General features: G+C 38.1%; 1 protein-coding gene across 1 annotated transcript in view; it reads right to left on the bottom strand.

Moving 5' to 3' along the window:
* Sugt1 (SGT1 homolog, MIS12 kinetochore complex assembly cochaperone) overlaps positions 1–16,569 on the bottom strand; it is a 56,150-nt gene that overhangs the window by 1,656 nt on the left and 37,925 nt on the right. The window contains exons 11-12 of the mRNA XM_008854700.3: positions 9,124–9,214; positions 4,185–4,366 (exon numbers count right to left, since the gene is read on the bottom strand). Coding sequence (XP_008852922.1) covers positions 4,185–4,366; positions 9,124–9,214 — 273 coding nt within the window. The remainder of the gene's footprint in view (positions 1–4,184; positions 4,367–9,123; positions 9,215–16,569) is intronic.

Below are 16,569 nucleotides of genomic sequence, written 5' to 3'. Positions count from 1 at the left end.
AATTCCTGGATTATATTAATCAAAGTAGAGTATATTTCCTTAAAATGGACTAAATATCAACTCCCCAAAACAGGCTATTACAAAGAGCTCAACATAAACCCAAACCAGTATTTTTATTTCCTCTTGGGTTTTCCAGAGAAGTTAACAAGTTACAAGAAATCTGACAAGGAAATTCTGGAGTAACTAGGTAGAAACATCATGTATACATACTCTCCCATATTAAGGACCATGCATTCTGCTATCAGTACAGAGATATCATGTGGAAAAACAAGCATCAAATGGAAATAAAATTGGCTACCAAAGAAAGTGATGTAATCTTTTTTGAAAATAGTAAAAGCCGGGCAAAATAAACTTTCTATGACAATTAAATAGAACTTTAAGGGTCCACAGTTAATGATCTGTCTTGTGCCAAACAACAGAGGTAAACAAAGTCAAAATCCAGTGAACTCGTTACCTATCTATCATCCAGTGAATACACAACCTAACAATAAGTATGTTCATATGGTCATGTGCTACATAATGAACTGTACTTACTATAGTGATACCATGAGATTATAACCCAGCTAAGAAATTCTGGTTGCCTAGTGATGTGCAATCCGTAGCATAACACATCACTCTAGTGTCTATGATGATGATGATTTAATCAAGTCTGTTGTGCTGCCAGTCATATAAAAGCATATCACATATAATTACATATAGTACACAATACCGGACAGCAAATATTCCTAGTTTAAGTATTTACTAAGCTACACTTTTTATTGGTATTTTGGGACATTCACCAAAAAAGTCTACCATAAAAGAACAGTCCATGTTACACTGGCAGGAATCTCAAACTTCTGTTCACTTTACTTTTGATTATGTCAAGAGTTCATATCAGGCTGGGGGTAGAGGTCCATATAACAACACATGCTTGGCATGTGCAAAGCTCTGGGTTCAATCCCCAGCAACACACACACAGAAGAGGCCACATCAAGTGACTAATCTATACTATCCAGATTTATATAATATATTCAATGATGTTGCATAATAGTGAAAATCACCTAACACATTTCTCAGAACATACCCTGTGTTAAGAAATAAATGTGTCTTAAAGAAACAATACTTCCATATATTTCTTGCAGTAAAAATTCACAGACTTGGATCCCAGCAGAGTATGGTGTGAATTACTGAAACCTAAAGTCTTTTAAAAATAATTATCTATGAGTTGGGTATGGAGATGCACGCCTTTAATACCAGCACTTGGGAGGCAGGGGCAGGCGAATCATTGTGAGTTCGAGGTTGGCCTGGTCTACACAGAGTTCCAGGCCAGCTGGGGCTATAGGAAGACCTCATCTCAAAAAGAGCAAAAAAAAACCCAAAACAAAACAAAACGAAAAAAACCAAAAAACCCCCACACACCTGAATTACTTACAAATACAGAAAGTTATCTACTCTACTGAATTAGAAGCTCAAAGTAACCCCTACCCTCTGCTAAATTCTCTTAAGTGAGTTTCTCTGAATAGGGTGCTATTCGACATCCCAGTTTTTATATATATATATATTTTTAGTGATGTTCCGAACATGAAGGTCAACATCTCTTGGTGGCTTTGATAGTTTTTAAAAATTACATTCATTCATTTATTTAGTGTAGTATGCACACATGTGTGAGCATGTGCATGTCATGGTGCACATGTAGAGGTCAAGAGGATAACTAGAGGGATCATGAGGCACCCAAGGCCAGAAGCTCAGATGATCAGACTTGGCAGCAAGCACCCCTACCTAAGCCATCTCATCAGTCTAATGACTCTTAATTATCAAGTTCTACTCCTACAGAATCTGTTATCTATATGAGCATGACTACCATAAACATGCATTGTACCTTTGGATTTAAGGATCTGCCTCCTTTTCTCTTTTTTAAAGTATTTTATTATTTTTCTTGTATGAGTGTATCGCCTGCATGTAAGTGCACCCATGTAGTGCGATGCCCTCGGAGAGGGCATCAGATCTCCTGAAACTGGAGTTATGAACTGTTGTTAGCTACCATGTGGGTGCTGGGAATCAAACCCAGGTCCTCTCAAGAGCAGTCAGTGCTCTTAACTGCTGAGCCATCTCCCCAGCCCCTTTTGTTTGTTTTTGAGACAGTCTTGCCATGTAGCCCAGAGTGACCTTAAAACTCACAATCAGAGCTGGAGAGTTGGCTCAGGCAGTTTAGAGCATTTGCTGCTCTTGCAGAGGACCCGGGTTCTATCCCCAGTACCCACATGGCAGCTAAGAACCTTCTGTAACTCCATTTCTAGGGGATCCGATGCCCTCTTCTGACATCCATGGGCATCGTACAACATGGGTGCACCTATCTATATGCAAGCAATACACTCATACACATAAAATAAAAATAGTAAATAAAATATACATATTTAAAAAACTATACAACAATCTTCCTGCCTCAGCATCTCAAGTACTAGGATTACAGGTATGCACTACCATCACACCCACCTAAGAGTTTGCTTCCTAAAAGAAAACACCTCTTCAAAGCCACAGAATATATTTTACCAATATAATTGTTCCTTGGTGATATCTATAGAAATTCTAGGCATATACCTGCCTCAACACACAGCAAAATCTGCAGGTACTTCAAGTCTTATATAAAACAGTGCAGAATTTGCAGAGGACCTACAAAATTCTTCAAATCACCGCTAGAGTACTTACAATATCCAATACTCTGAGACAGGTACCTGTCATGCTGTCTTATTTAAGGGACGACAAGTAAAACGTCTGTATACTATATATTCAATACAAATAAAACTTCCCACCTAATACTTTCAAATCACAAGTTAGCTGAACCCACAGATGTGGAACCTGTGCACAGAGAGCTTAATGTGCTTATACTGTAGTTCTAAGTGAAGGTGGCTGGCACAGAGTAGACCTCAAACAAAACGACTGAATTAAATGTGACAAGTCTGTAAAATAAACCACCCCAAGAGGACCCTGTTATAAAATTCACAGAAGTGAATTTAGTCTACAACCTGGTCACAGTCACTAATGACACTTATTTTCCTCCTTTCTCTTCATAGTATATAGTACAATTTAACATTTCGCTCTCATTTTATACATTGACCATAGAGGACAAAGTCTATTTTGTTTTCCCACAAAGGCAGAAGCAAGTGTTCAGTATATTTTAGGTCAACAGACAACGTTCATATAACATGGCTCATATCAAAGTTTTGGTATAGAAAGGGATATAGATTCTGTAATGCCTCTCTGATGTGACTCACTGCTATTCTATCTAGCACACTTTTTAAAGTCAATAGTGAGTACGGCTTTCCTGTCTGGGAAGAGTGAGTAGACATATTTCTCTAGTAAAATTCAAATAATTACATCTTCAAGAAAAATAATGGCTGGGCAGAGTAGCACACATCTATAATCTCGGTACCTAGAAGATGGAGGCAAGAGGATCAGGGGCTGGAGAGATCGCTCAGTGGTTAAGAGTGCTGGCTGCTTTTGCAGAGGGATCCAGGTTCAATTCCCAGCACCTACACGGTGGCTGACAACTATCTGTAACTCCAGTTCCAGGGGATCTGACGCTCCCTTCTGACCTCCATGTGCACTACACAACACAGGTGTACTTACATACACCAAGAAATGTATTCATAATGTAAAATAATTAATTTTTTAAGTCTGAAAATCTACCTAGTTCTACAGTGATGAACTGGAGTCATACTTCTGGGGGCATTCATGCTGTTCTACAAAACCTAAAGTTTCTTAATCGAGAAATTAAACCAGTGAAAGTAAATGTACACTAATAGCCATACACTGTTCTAGAAATTTCCCTTCTATGTTTGTCATCTCTAACAAAAAGACAATGGATGATTTTAGAAGATATAAACAATGGAAGCTCATTAAGCTACTGTGAGAGATTCAGCTATAGTAATTCCCTATCACTGTAATCTTGGCTTGCCTTGGCCTTCGAACCTCTAATTCATAAATGAGTTACAATAAACCACTTTTTTCTCATCTCTTCCACGAGTTTTGGACTTCTTCAACAGTTACTCTAAGTTTAAAACAAGAAGAAATGTTCAGTCAGTCTATACAAAAGTCTCCCAGTTATACAGCACATACAGTTTGGTCTCAAATGAACTACTTATTTTTTTCCTTAAATGTCTAAAATCTACTCCCATCATAGTTAAAGAAAATGTTTAAATTCTTACAAATGATTTGTTCATGGCACGTTTTACTTCATCAGAACCATCTGAATAGATCTGCTGAAATAATTTGTTTAAAGCTGCGTCACCCTCCAGCTTCTCATTCTTTTCTTCTTCTTTGATCTCACCAACCAATTTATCCCAATTTCTTGTATAATGAGATGATGATGGATATAGGTTCTTTACATCTATGAAGTAAAAAGGCAGAAGTGATTAATCACCATGCTTTGATTACGTCAAGAATATGTTAAATGCTATGACCATGGTGTACAGCACATCTTAGCAAGTAGTTTAGGGCACTGAATTTCAAGTTTTCAGTATGTATCTTTTTGATACATACACCAATAATCTTGATTTACATTTCTAAAACAATCAATTAGCATAATGCAAAATCTAGAATTTTCCTTAAGCAAAATAACTCAATAAAGTGTACTTTGTAAAAGGATTTTATTTTTATTTTTAATTATTGGTATATGTGTTATGGGAGGGCATGGTATATGCAAGTGAGTGCAGGTAGCCAAGGAATACAAAGCTGGAATTATAGGTAGTTGTGAGCTGCCTGACATGGATGCTGGGAGCTGAACTTGGGTCCTCTACAAGAACAGTACATACTCTTAATGGCTGAGTCATCTCTCTAGCTCCAAGGTGTACACTTTTGATACATTCATTATACAAGGCTAGATTAAAAGCAAATTATTTATACTAACCACAGGGGAAGCTGAGTTAAGTATACCGAAACTTTGTTTTGTTTTTTTGAGACAGGGTCTCCCTGGAGCCCCAACTGGCCTAGAACTCACTTTGTAGACCAGGCCTCCATCTCACAGAGATCCACCTGCCTCTGACTCCCAAGTGCTGGGATTAAAGGTGTGCACCACCACGCTCAGCTTACAGAAACATTTATGTTGAGAGAAAAATCAGTCAGGAGGGTGAGGCAGGAAGAACTAAGTTTGTAGTCTGGACTATGTGGTACATCTGAAGTTAGAATGGACTACATGAGAATTGTCTCAAGGAAAAAAAATAGGAAAGAATGAAGGAAAGATAGGGAGGGAAGAAAAAGAAAAGTTAAAAAAGGACTGACAAGATGGCTGAGCAGGTAAAAGTGCTCGGGTTTTTGACAACCTCAGTTCAATCCCCAGAACACACAAAAGGTGGAAGACCTCCAGTGCTGTCCTCTAACTCCACATGCATGAATGGCATGCATGCCCCAATTTTTTTTTAAACGGAAGCCAAGATTTACAAAGTAAGAGTTAAAAGACAGTACAAATAATTATGCTGCCCCCAATATTTTTTATACGCAAGCGAGAAAAGATATAAAAAGAGAGAAAAAACAGAACACAAAAAAATTTAAATACAGACCCACACACACACACACACACACACACACACACACACACACACACACAAAGATGCTTCATGCTGGGCATGGTGGTGCACACCTTTAATCCCAGAACTTGGGAGGCAGAGGCAGGTGGATCTCTGTGAGTTCAAGGCCAGCTGGGCTATACAGCAAGTTCCAAGTCAGCAGGGGCTACAGGGAGACCCTGTCTCAAAAAAGACCAAGAGGCTGGGGACGTAGATCAGTAGTGGAATGCTTGCCTAGCATGTGCAAGGTTCTTGGTTCAACTCCAAACACTGCCAAAAAAAAATAATAACCACATCCCATTATAAAATGTCTTTCAAGATTTTATTATTGAGAGTGCAGCTTTTCTGAGACACTTATGTAATCTTTCAGAATACAAAGGCTCTGAAAATAAAATCACCTGCCACATAGTGAGTTAGACTCCATCTCCTCCACAAATAAAAAACTTAAGATTACTCTAATAGGACATATTAAGGAATTCCTGAATCCTGAAAAATACATTTACTGACCCACACCTTAATTCAGTTATTTGAAAATAACCACACACAACCCATCAACAGTACAAAAAACAAACAGAATCTGAGAAGCACATCTGAATAAGCAGAAGCTACTGATCCTGAGGCTCAAGGAAAAACCGGGGCTGTGCTAAGACCAAGGCACATAGATAACTAAAAAATAACTAAATGACCTACCAGGCCTGAGGGCAGCTATTCACTGTCTAACGAAAATATAATAAGGGCTATGAATGTGAGCTGCATACATGATTTTAATAGTTCTAGCAGCATGTGATGAGAAAGAACTAAGATTAGATACACTTTAGTTTTTAAAATTACATTAATTTATTTATTTGTGTATGTGTGTGGTGTGTGTGTGCATGTGTGCACATCATGACTTCCACATGGAGGTCAGAGGACAAACTGCAGGAACTGGTTCTCTCCTTCCATCATGTGGGTCCTGGGGATCAAACTCACGGTTGAGCTTGGCAAATGCCTTTATCTGCTGAGCCATGTCACCAGTCTCTTAATGTATTTTTTAACCTACCACAGCAAAAAATAGAATTATTTCAACATGAAGTCAATAGGAAAACATTAAAACACTTTTTTTTTTTTTTGGTCTTTTTGAGACAGGGTCTCCCTATGGCCCCAGCTGTCATGGAACTTACTATGTAGAACAGGCTGGCCTTGAACTCAGCGATTCGCCTACCTCTGCCTCCCAAGTGCTGGGATTAAAGGCGTGCGCCACCACGCCCAGCTAAAACACGTTTTTTAAAATATGCATCTCCAGGGCTGGAGAGATGGCTCAGCGGTTAAGAGCACTGACTGCTCTTGCAGAGGACACAGGCTTGATTCCCAGCACCCACATAGCGGCTACGAAGTGTCCTTAACTCCAGTTCCAGGGGAATTTGAAGCCCTCTTCTGACCTCCGCGGCATTGCACAAAACAGATAAATTCACATACATGCAGGCAATACACTCATACACATAAAAAATAAAAATAATAAATAAAATATTTTTAAAAATACACATCTTCAAAATCAGGTATGCACTTTTCATCTCAATGCAGACTAATCCTATTTCAAGTGCTCAACAGCCAGCAGCTACTGAACTGGTTGGCATAACTTTCAGTGCTTTAAAAAAAATCTGACTCAAAATTTCCCTGTCACATTAGGGTACAGTAATACTAATCTAAATGTTCCTTTGCCAGTAATGCCTTTTTATATCACTTTTCTTAATAGTTGAAAAACTACTACATATTCATTCTGTTTTTCCATTCCTTCTTTTTAATCTATAAATAAACCTTTTTTTGGGGGGGTCCATCCTTCATCAAAACAAAACTATATCCAGTAAGAACTGGTACCTTCCCTGTACTGGAAAGCCTATCTTTGAACATTTTCACTGGTAGCCAAGGAAAACAAAAAATGTATGCCATGATAAATTAAGAACCTGGGCAACATGGATTTAATTAATTCTAATGCTGACTCCCAGGAAGAATGGGACTAGAAGTTTTAATCTCTATTTTACAGATAAGAAAGCTGGCCCAGATAGGTTAAGTGACTTGCCCTTATCTACGGACTCCAGCTTGCCATACACAGGAATCTGACAAGCATATTAATTCATCACAAAACATAACAGGACAGGAGGGAGAACATCTTAAACCTCTAAGGTATTCTTGTTAGAAAAAACCTTACTAACTGTAACACTTAAAAAAAAAAAAAAAAAAAACCCTTGATATTTAATCTCATAAAAACTTTAGTATTTGAAAACAGTAGGTGAATTACTAAGAGTTAATCTAAGTTCCTTAGTCATTCACTTTATCAAACACTGCAAAGATACCTGTGACAGCAGAGACCATCTCCACAGTCAGAAAATGTATCATGTAAGCAATATCACACATGGAGCTACCAGAAGAACCAGACCATACTCTGTAGCCCTGCATTTTAGTCCTAGACAAATCTTAAGGTGCTTAGACTTTCTGAGCCTATAAAACCGAAGAAATAATACTGGGCTGCCTATTACATGAGGTTACTGTTAGGAGTGAGACACTACATTTAAAGTAAGTTGTAAAAAAGCTGCACACTATAGAAACCTCAGTCCCAAATCTCTGGGCATCAGTTTAAAGAGATGGCCAAAGAATATCTACTCTTTGAAATATCAACTACAAATCATCTGCAATTCTCCCTCCGTCTCCCTCCCCCACCCCTGCTAAATTTGCTACAGACTAGTTAAAATGCTACCACTGGACGAACAGTCCAGAAACACTTTGACTTTTGTAACTTCTATGTATGTGTGAAATTAGTCCTAATACATACACAATCTGTTGAACACTCACTTTCTAAAAGTTGTCACAAGCAAGTGTGTTTTCTATTATAGAAGTAGTAAAAATTTCAAAATAGCTGAGAAACAGTGTCAGCTTGTTTCAGTCATCAAATCAGAGCATTAAATAACAGATCAAAAATAAATTTCTCCCTATTCAATAATAAGGATGTTATACCAAACTATAATCTTGGGTTGCAGTTTTAAGAGGGTCCTACAAATTAATTATGCCATTAGAAAAAAATGCTCATCTGCTTATTGTATATGCTTGCCTGTCCTCTGCTTTTTGTCATATAACAAAAAGTCACATAATCACCTCTAGTTTTCCACCCTTCCAGGCCTTCCATAGGCACTCTTTACCATTTTGTGCCCATCTCTTAAATTAGTGATAGGGAGAAATGGGCTAGATGCCTTACTCTGGTGATGTCTTGAAATTCCAGAAATTTAGAGGTGACATCAGTAGGAGAGACAGAAAGGAATAAAGGAGAGGAATAGGAAAAAGGAGGAAATATATCAGCAGAGCAAACTAACTTACAATGAAAGAAAAAATAAGCAATATGCTTCTTCAACTAATGGCACAAACTGATGTGGTAAACAATTCCAACTCCACTAGGCATTGGCTGCCATTCATGTGTATTTAAGTTTTAAAAATTAGAATAACTTTGCTATACTCAATGTATCTTTTCTTGAAAACATAAAGTAGGAAGGATGCTCATTACTATTTCATTTCAACTACACAATGAATTTAAAGCTCAGCAATACCAAATACAAACCTGCTATGAACTGTTTTGGTGTGGGTACATCTCCTTGCCCCTCTAGCTTTTCCCATCTCACAGCCTCTGGCTTTTTCATTTTAATCTCAATCTGGAGGAAACACCAAATAAAAATCCATCAATCAATGCAAAATACCTAAAACAGTAAAAATGCAATTTTCCTCAGTCATCAAAGTTTTATAAGAATTAATAGTGTCTTTGACAGTTTGCTTAAATTATACAAAGTTAAATCTGAAGCATTATAAGACATTTACTTTGTTTCTACTCTTAAAAATTTACTCTTCAAAAAGCAACACACATATTACATGAGCTATAATTAAGAGTCCTGAAACTTGGGCTGATGAGATGACTCAGTGGGTAAAGGTACTTTGCCACTAAGCCTGATGTTCTGAGTTCAATCCCTGGAACTCACATGGTGGAAGGAGAGAACAGACTCCCAAAGGCTGTACTCTGACCTCCACATACTCTAAATAAAATAGTTTTAAAGAGTCTTGAAATCGAAGGGTTTACTTTTCTTTTCTAGTGGTGTTCTTAAACAGGGATGGTTCTACCACCTAGAATACATATGGCAATAGCAGCAGATATCCCTGCTTGTCACAAACTAGGGATAGAGAAATACAGACACCTAGTGAGAAGAGACCAAGGGATACTTCCAAACACCCTATAATGAACAGGGCAACCCCCTGCAACAGATCCACACAGCGCCAATGTCAGTAAAGCTACCTCTGAGAAATCTTGTTCTCAAGGAACTACACTCACACAGGCACTAACCTGTTTTAGAGGAACTTACACCACTGCATAAAAATAATACAACTAATGCTGACAATTTTGTAATCATTCATTAAAAATACTAGTGCATCCCTGACCATTTAGAAGTTAGGTACTTGAAAAAAAATAAGATAGAAGTAAATGAAAGTTGGTGTGGTAATGAAGGTGTGTAAGTAACCCAAGCTACTCAGGAGGCTGAAGCAGGAAGCTTGCAAGTTCAAGGCTAGCCCTGAGATGTAGTACAAGCTCAAGGCCAGCCTGGACAATTCTGCCAAGATCTTGTTTCAAAATATACAAATAGGTATATGTAAATGTGTGTATACATATACATATATCCGTGGTAGGGAGCTGCTGTGAAAGAAGGCAGGGAAAAGGTTTAGGACAGAACACTATAAAGAAAGTTTCACACATTTTGAAGGTCTTTGAAGAGTGGACTTGTTTGGAAACAAATGGAGTAAGTCTCTAAAGGCAAAGGGAATGGCCTAAAATGGAGGTATGGGGAATGAAAAGACACAGCATCACAAAGTATAGAGGACCAATCTGCCTCAAGTCCAGGATATGTCAGAGCAGGAAAAACTACATATGGAAAAAGAGGTAGAAGGCAGACTACAAAGTTTCTGAATGCTAAGTTAACTTGTGACTATTTTCCTAATATCACCTTTTAATTAAGGTTGGGCTCTAGAATTCACCCTTATTACTGTGTTGTATGATTTTGCTGGGAAGACATAAACATCTGCTCACACCAAATAGATAGGAAACTGATAGAGCAAAGAAGGGATTCCATCCAAGCCCAGCTTGAACGAATGTTCAAGTTCATGTGCTACAAACTGTCTCATAGTCTCATTTAACCTGAACAGCAGCATACATATAGCACTCCAACTTACTGAAAGCCACCCTAACCTTAGTAATTGTGCAGGATGAACAAAGAAGTGTTATAAAGTCAAAGTCACAGCTCTTAGCAACAACCTGTCTCAACTGAGATGAGTTGACCCGAACTTGAAATGTTTAATCCAGTCATTAAAACAGCATGTAATAAATTGTTTTAAACAGCTTTTAATAAGGTTAAAAAGAGGAAAGGACTAATTTTCTGTGAATTCCCTTTAATACTTCACACTTTTAATGCTTGCATGCTTTTAAAAATGAAGTTTAAGCCAGGCCTGGTGGCACACACCTTTAATCCCAGAACCTGGAGGCAAAGGCAGCCTGGTCTACATAAGCAAGTTCCAGGCCAGCAGATATATATATATATGGCTTAAGTATTCTTCTCAAGTACACAGGGAAGGCTTTCAAGACACCATCCTAAAGCATTATCTACAGGTTATTAGTAAGAATCCATACTGTGCTTGGTCATCAGCTCCTACAATTTAAACTACCTCTGAGGACTCTGCTATGTAATAGAAAATGCATTAATTTTTCTCAATAAAAGACACTTATACCACTGTAAGTCCTAAGCGATCACGACATCTAGGCACTGCCTTCTTAAGAAGTGCTAAGACCCTACTCAATGCTACAAACTTGGGGAAGGACCTTTCCCAGAGCCTAAAGTGCTGTGGCTGTTTCCTGGAAAATTTTTGAGAATCATTTGCTTCGTGGCTGCAGTATTTAACAACTGTTCCTTACTCTTCAGAATGCAGCCTTCCCAGTGTTCTCATACTCAGTTCTTGGCAGAATTAATCAGCACACCAAATCCCTTTGCTGTTAGAGCAGTACTTTAGTCTTTCTGAGACCAGACAGAAAAATCTACCTTCACTCTTACACTCAAATCATCTAACAATCATTTTTTTTACATTTTTTACTTACCTGGGGGGAGGAAGGAATGTACCAAAGCAGGCATGTAAAAGTCAGATAACAACTTGTAGAAGTCAGTTCTCCCCTTCCCATCTAACTGCTTAATTTTAATATTTACTAAGTGCCTAGACTGAGTTGGGCAATCTGTTGGTATACAGGACAAAGGTTTGGTTCTTTTCTCCATTATTTTATCTTTTATTAACCACCAAAATCCTTATTTTCTATTACTCTTCTTAAAGAGACATTAAGTTACAACAACAAATTCCCAGTGTACATCATACATGCTGGGAAACAACTACTCAGAATCTGGAAGTACACTAAAATGTCATCGTGTTCAGTGAAAGAGAGCCACACAGTGGGAAGGATATCTTCATGTCATCTGCCATAGAAGTTATTACTCTCTCACTTTCTTATATACTTCTCCAACTTACTCTTCAATGACTACATATTTTATGTGTTGTTTTACATATGCCATCTTATGTAAGAGAACCACCCTACAAAAGATTACTATCCCTGTTTCATTTGGGTGTAGTACATGAATGGGTGCATGTGTGTTTGCATGTGTGTGTTTAGGTCCAAGGTTGATGTTGAGTGTCTTTATCCTTCTCTTACCATTGTTATTGAGACAGGGTGTCTCACTAACCACAAAGTTAAGCATTTTGACTGGTCTATGTAATTAGTCACAAACAGGTGCTAAATATAAGCAAGTAATGATGTAAGTGAGGCTCAGCTTGCTCTGGGGATTCCCTGTCTCTACCTTCTGTGTGCTGGAATCACAGGCAGGTCCCCACACCCCCCTGGCTTTATTTATGTAGGTTCTAGGACTTGGGTCCTCACTCATGTGTGTCTTGTAGGTGCCTTACCCACTGAATCAATCACCCAGTCCTACGATCTACATTTAAGAAAAATGAAGGCAAGACATAGAATAACTTGTTAAAATTTTTACTTCCTCAAAAATAACTAGGGATTGAAAACAAAGCCAAAAGAATCACTTGTGTAATTAGAGTCACAAATAAGCACCATTTATTGAAGTTAACTATAAGCAAACAATGTTATCAGTAAGCCTCAGTTTCTCCCAGGAAGTGGGAAAAAAGGAGGCCCACTTCACTTAGGGCTCTCATGAGAATTCAAGGAGACTGTGTAAAAAGAGTGGGGTTGGAGAGGTGGCTCAGCAGTTAAAGAGTATTGACTGCTCTTGCAGAGGACCCAGGTTTGATTCCCAGCACCTACATGGCAGATAACAACCATTCATAACTCCAGTTCTAGGGGATCCAATGCCCTCTTCTGACCTCTGTAAACACATGCAGGCAATACACTCATACACAAAAAATAAAAAAAATTTCAAAAGAATGCAGTACTACGACTGGCCAATAACAAGCACCTGAAGGCTATCATCACTATCTTGATATTTTAATGAGGACTGTATTAAATCTGCAGATCACTTTGGGTAGAATCTTCATCAGTAGCATAATCATTTGGAAAAACCTGAACAAATTAGTGTCTGGATTAGTTTATCTCTGAACTGCAGACAAAAAATACATACACCAGGGGCTGGAGAGATGACTAAGCAGTTAAGAGCACTGGCTGTTGTTGCAGAGATCTGGGTTTGGTGCCCAGAACCCAACATAGCAGCTAACAACCATCAATAACTCCAGTTCTACAGGATCCAATGCCCTCTTGTGGCCTCTTGGGGCACTGCATGTACATGGTGCACTTACAAACAGGCAGGTAAAACAATCATTGGCAAAAAATTTTTTAAATTTTAAAAGTATACCATGCAATGATCCTAAGAACTTCATGACATGACTCAGTACAGTTCCTGGTATATGATAATAGTCAAAACACTTAGCTATTACATTTCAACATGGACCTAGATAAGTTATAATATTTGCATACAATCAAGTATTTTGCTGAAGGATAGCTAAGGGCAATAAAAAATTGGCCATAAGTGGCTAGGTCTACAAAGTCATCTATACTGCATTTACTAAAACTCTCCCTTTTTGTGTATGGATCTGGGAACAGTAGTGCAAGCCTGTAATCCCAGCACTTAGCAAGATTCCAAGTATGAGACAAGCCTGTGCTATGTGAGATCCTAACTACGCACTCTCCAAAAAATATTATGAGCTGGGCGTGGTGGCGCAAGCCTCTAATCCCTGCACTTGGGAGGCAGAGGCAGGTGTATCTCTCTGAGTTCAAGGCCAGCCTGGTCTACATAGGGAGTTCCAGGTCAGCTGGGGCTATAGGAGACCCTGTCTCAGACAAAAAAAAAAAAATCATTAATAGAAATGAGAGCAAGAATATATTCCAAGATATACAACTTGTGGATCCAGGAACTCAGTTAAAGTCAAGACCACACCTTACCATCCTGGAAAAAAATTATGTGTATGAGTGCTTTCTCTGCATGTATGTAAGTGCACCAGGTATGCAATGCCTGTGGAGGCCAGAAGGGCCACTGTAATCCCCTGGAACTGGAGTTACGGATTGTTGTTAGCTGCCATGTAGGTGCCAGGAATTGAACCCAGGTCCTCTACAAGAGAAGCCAGTGCACTTAATTGTTGGGCCATCTCTGGAAAAGTGAAGGGTAGAGATGGTGGAGGGGACTGGAATATGATCAAAACACATTATACGAAATTCTTGATGCAAAAAACATACTTTTTTTCTTAAATGGAAAACATTAATTTTGTCTCAGAAAAACAGAAACATTACAAAATATTTAGCTAAATGCTATTTCTTTGTTTAAAGGTCCTACCTCTTCCTATTTTCATTACAAATTATATTTCACACAAATGAATAATGCAAAATATGGATATTCAACACTCATTCAACCTTGAAGGTAGAGGAAAAACAGGATTCTCAAAAACAAAGAAACAGAGGTTGGAGAGGGTAGGGGGTATTTGCCTAAAAACAAAGAATTAAGAGCTCCACAGGGCAGCTCATGCTGTAATCCCAGCACTTGGGAGGCTAAAACAGAAGGATCAACAAGGGCTGGAGGCCAGCCTGGGTAACATGATGAGTTCCAGGTCAGCCTAGGCTGCAGAGTGAGACTCTAAATAACAAGTAAAAAAAAAAGAAAAAAGAAAGAAAAAAAAGCCACCTAGAAGAAATAACCCTTTCTAAACCACAGATCTTGGGGCAGCCAGACAACTAAGCAGCTATACACGTTTACTGCCAGGCGTTGATGACCTGAATTCAATTCCAGGTTCTACACTATTTGGGCAGGGAACTGACTCCTGAAAGCTGTCCTCTGATCACTGCACCCCCCCACACACAAGATAGATAGATAGATAGATAGATAGATAGATAGATAGATAGACAAAAAATCCTTGAAACCACAGATCTTATAGAATCTCTTAACTACATTCCACTTCACAAAATGCATCTTTTGATCAGTTTACAGAGTCAAGACACATGAATACATGAAAAGCAAATTATCTGAGTACTTTCCACTTAGTGCTATGACTGAATAAAAGCCTAATAACCCTGATTTGGTTTTCAGTATTTTATAACACTACCACCCTCTGCCGTTTGAAAAGAAAAACAATTCAAAGATTTCGCCATTTCTTTCCCTAAAGATAAGTAATTTTAAAAACCTCTTTCGGGGCTGGAGAGATGGCTCAGCAGTTAAGAGCACTGGTTGTTCTTGCAGAAGACCTGGGTTCAAATCCCAGCACCCACATGGCAACTAACAACTGTCTGAAACTCCAGTCCCAGGGGATCCGATGGCCTCTTCTGTCCTCACAGTGAAAGATTTATCGTCCTCTTTTTTTTTTTTTTTTTTTTTTTTTTTTTAAAAAAAAAAAAAAAAAAAAAAAAAAAAAAAAAAAAAACCTCTTTCAATTTATTTCCTGTAAAATATAGTAGTTTGGAGATTTCAGGGTTAGAACAAGGAAAATAACCATCCTTCCGAACACAGCTTCTTAGAACTATAAATCACACTATCCCATATCGAGTTTCATAACTGAATGTGGGAGACACAAAAAAATCTAGCAACAGTAAAAGGTTTCTGAACACATAACCCAAAATTAATTCAGAATCAAATACATAATGAATCCAATGTTTGTGCAGCACTGGCCCATTTGAGATCTCTGTGAGAACAGCCTGGTCTACACTGAGTTCCGGGCCTGCTGGAACTACCGAGAGACCCTGTCTGAAAAAGACCAGAAAAAGAAAAAAAAAAAAAAAAAAAAAAAAGCCAGGCATGGTGACACACGCCTTTAATCCAGAACTCAGAAGGCAGAGGCAGGCAGATCTCTGTGAGTTCAAGGCCAGCCTGGTCTACATAGTGAGTTCCAGGCCAGCTAGGGCTGTGGGGAGACCCTGTCTCAAAAAATAAAGACCAAAAAATAAATAATAAAATAATAAAAATAAATAAAAAGGTAAAGGAAAAAATCTACCTAACATAATCATTCTCATACTCATTCATGATCTACCTTTATAGTTTCACAGCTGAAAGAATTTCAAGATTTAAAGCCCACAGACTTCATTTTTTTAGTTGTACAGTTATTTTGTGATTAGACTTAGTTCACAGGGCAAACAGTCACATTTTAAAATTTTCTATGTATTCTTCTATCTTTTTTTAAAGGGTGTTCCACGCTAACCTGAAAATCACTCTGTAGCCCAGGCTGGCCTTGAACTCAGAGCAATCCTATCTCAGCCTCTCAAGTGCTAGATTATAGGTGCAAGCTATTATATCCAGAAGTTTTTATGTCCAATTCTTTATTTTCTCTACTAAATTATACTATACCTACATCTTTGAAGAATCTAAATTATATACTCAAACTATAACTGAAATACAATCTTACTAAAGTAACCTAAATTCAACTTAAAAAAAAAAAAAAAAACAAAAAAAGCAAGGGGAAGAGAGATGGTCCAGTGGTTAAGAGCACTGAC

Source organism: Nannospalax galili, unplaced genomic scaffold, assembly GCF_000622305.1.
Source record: "Nannospalax galili isolate Female #2095 unplaced genomic scaffold, S.galili_v1.0 scaffold386, whole genome shotgun sequence".
In the NCBI taxonomy this organism is placed as follows: Eukaryota; Metazoa; Chordata; class Mammalia; order Rodentia; family Spalacidae; genus Nannospalax; species Nannospalax galili.
The sequence above is the reverse complement of the archived record's forward strand: the minus strand, read 5'-3'. Positions and strand labels throughout refer to the sequence as shown.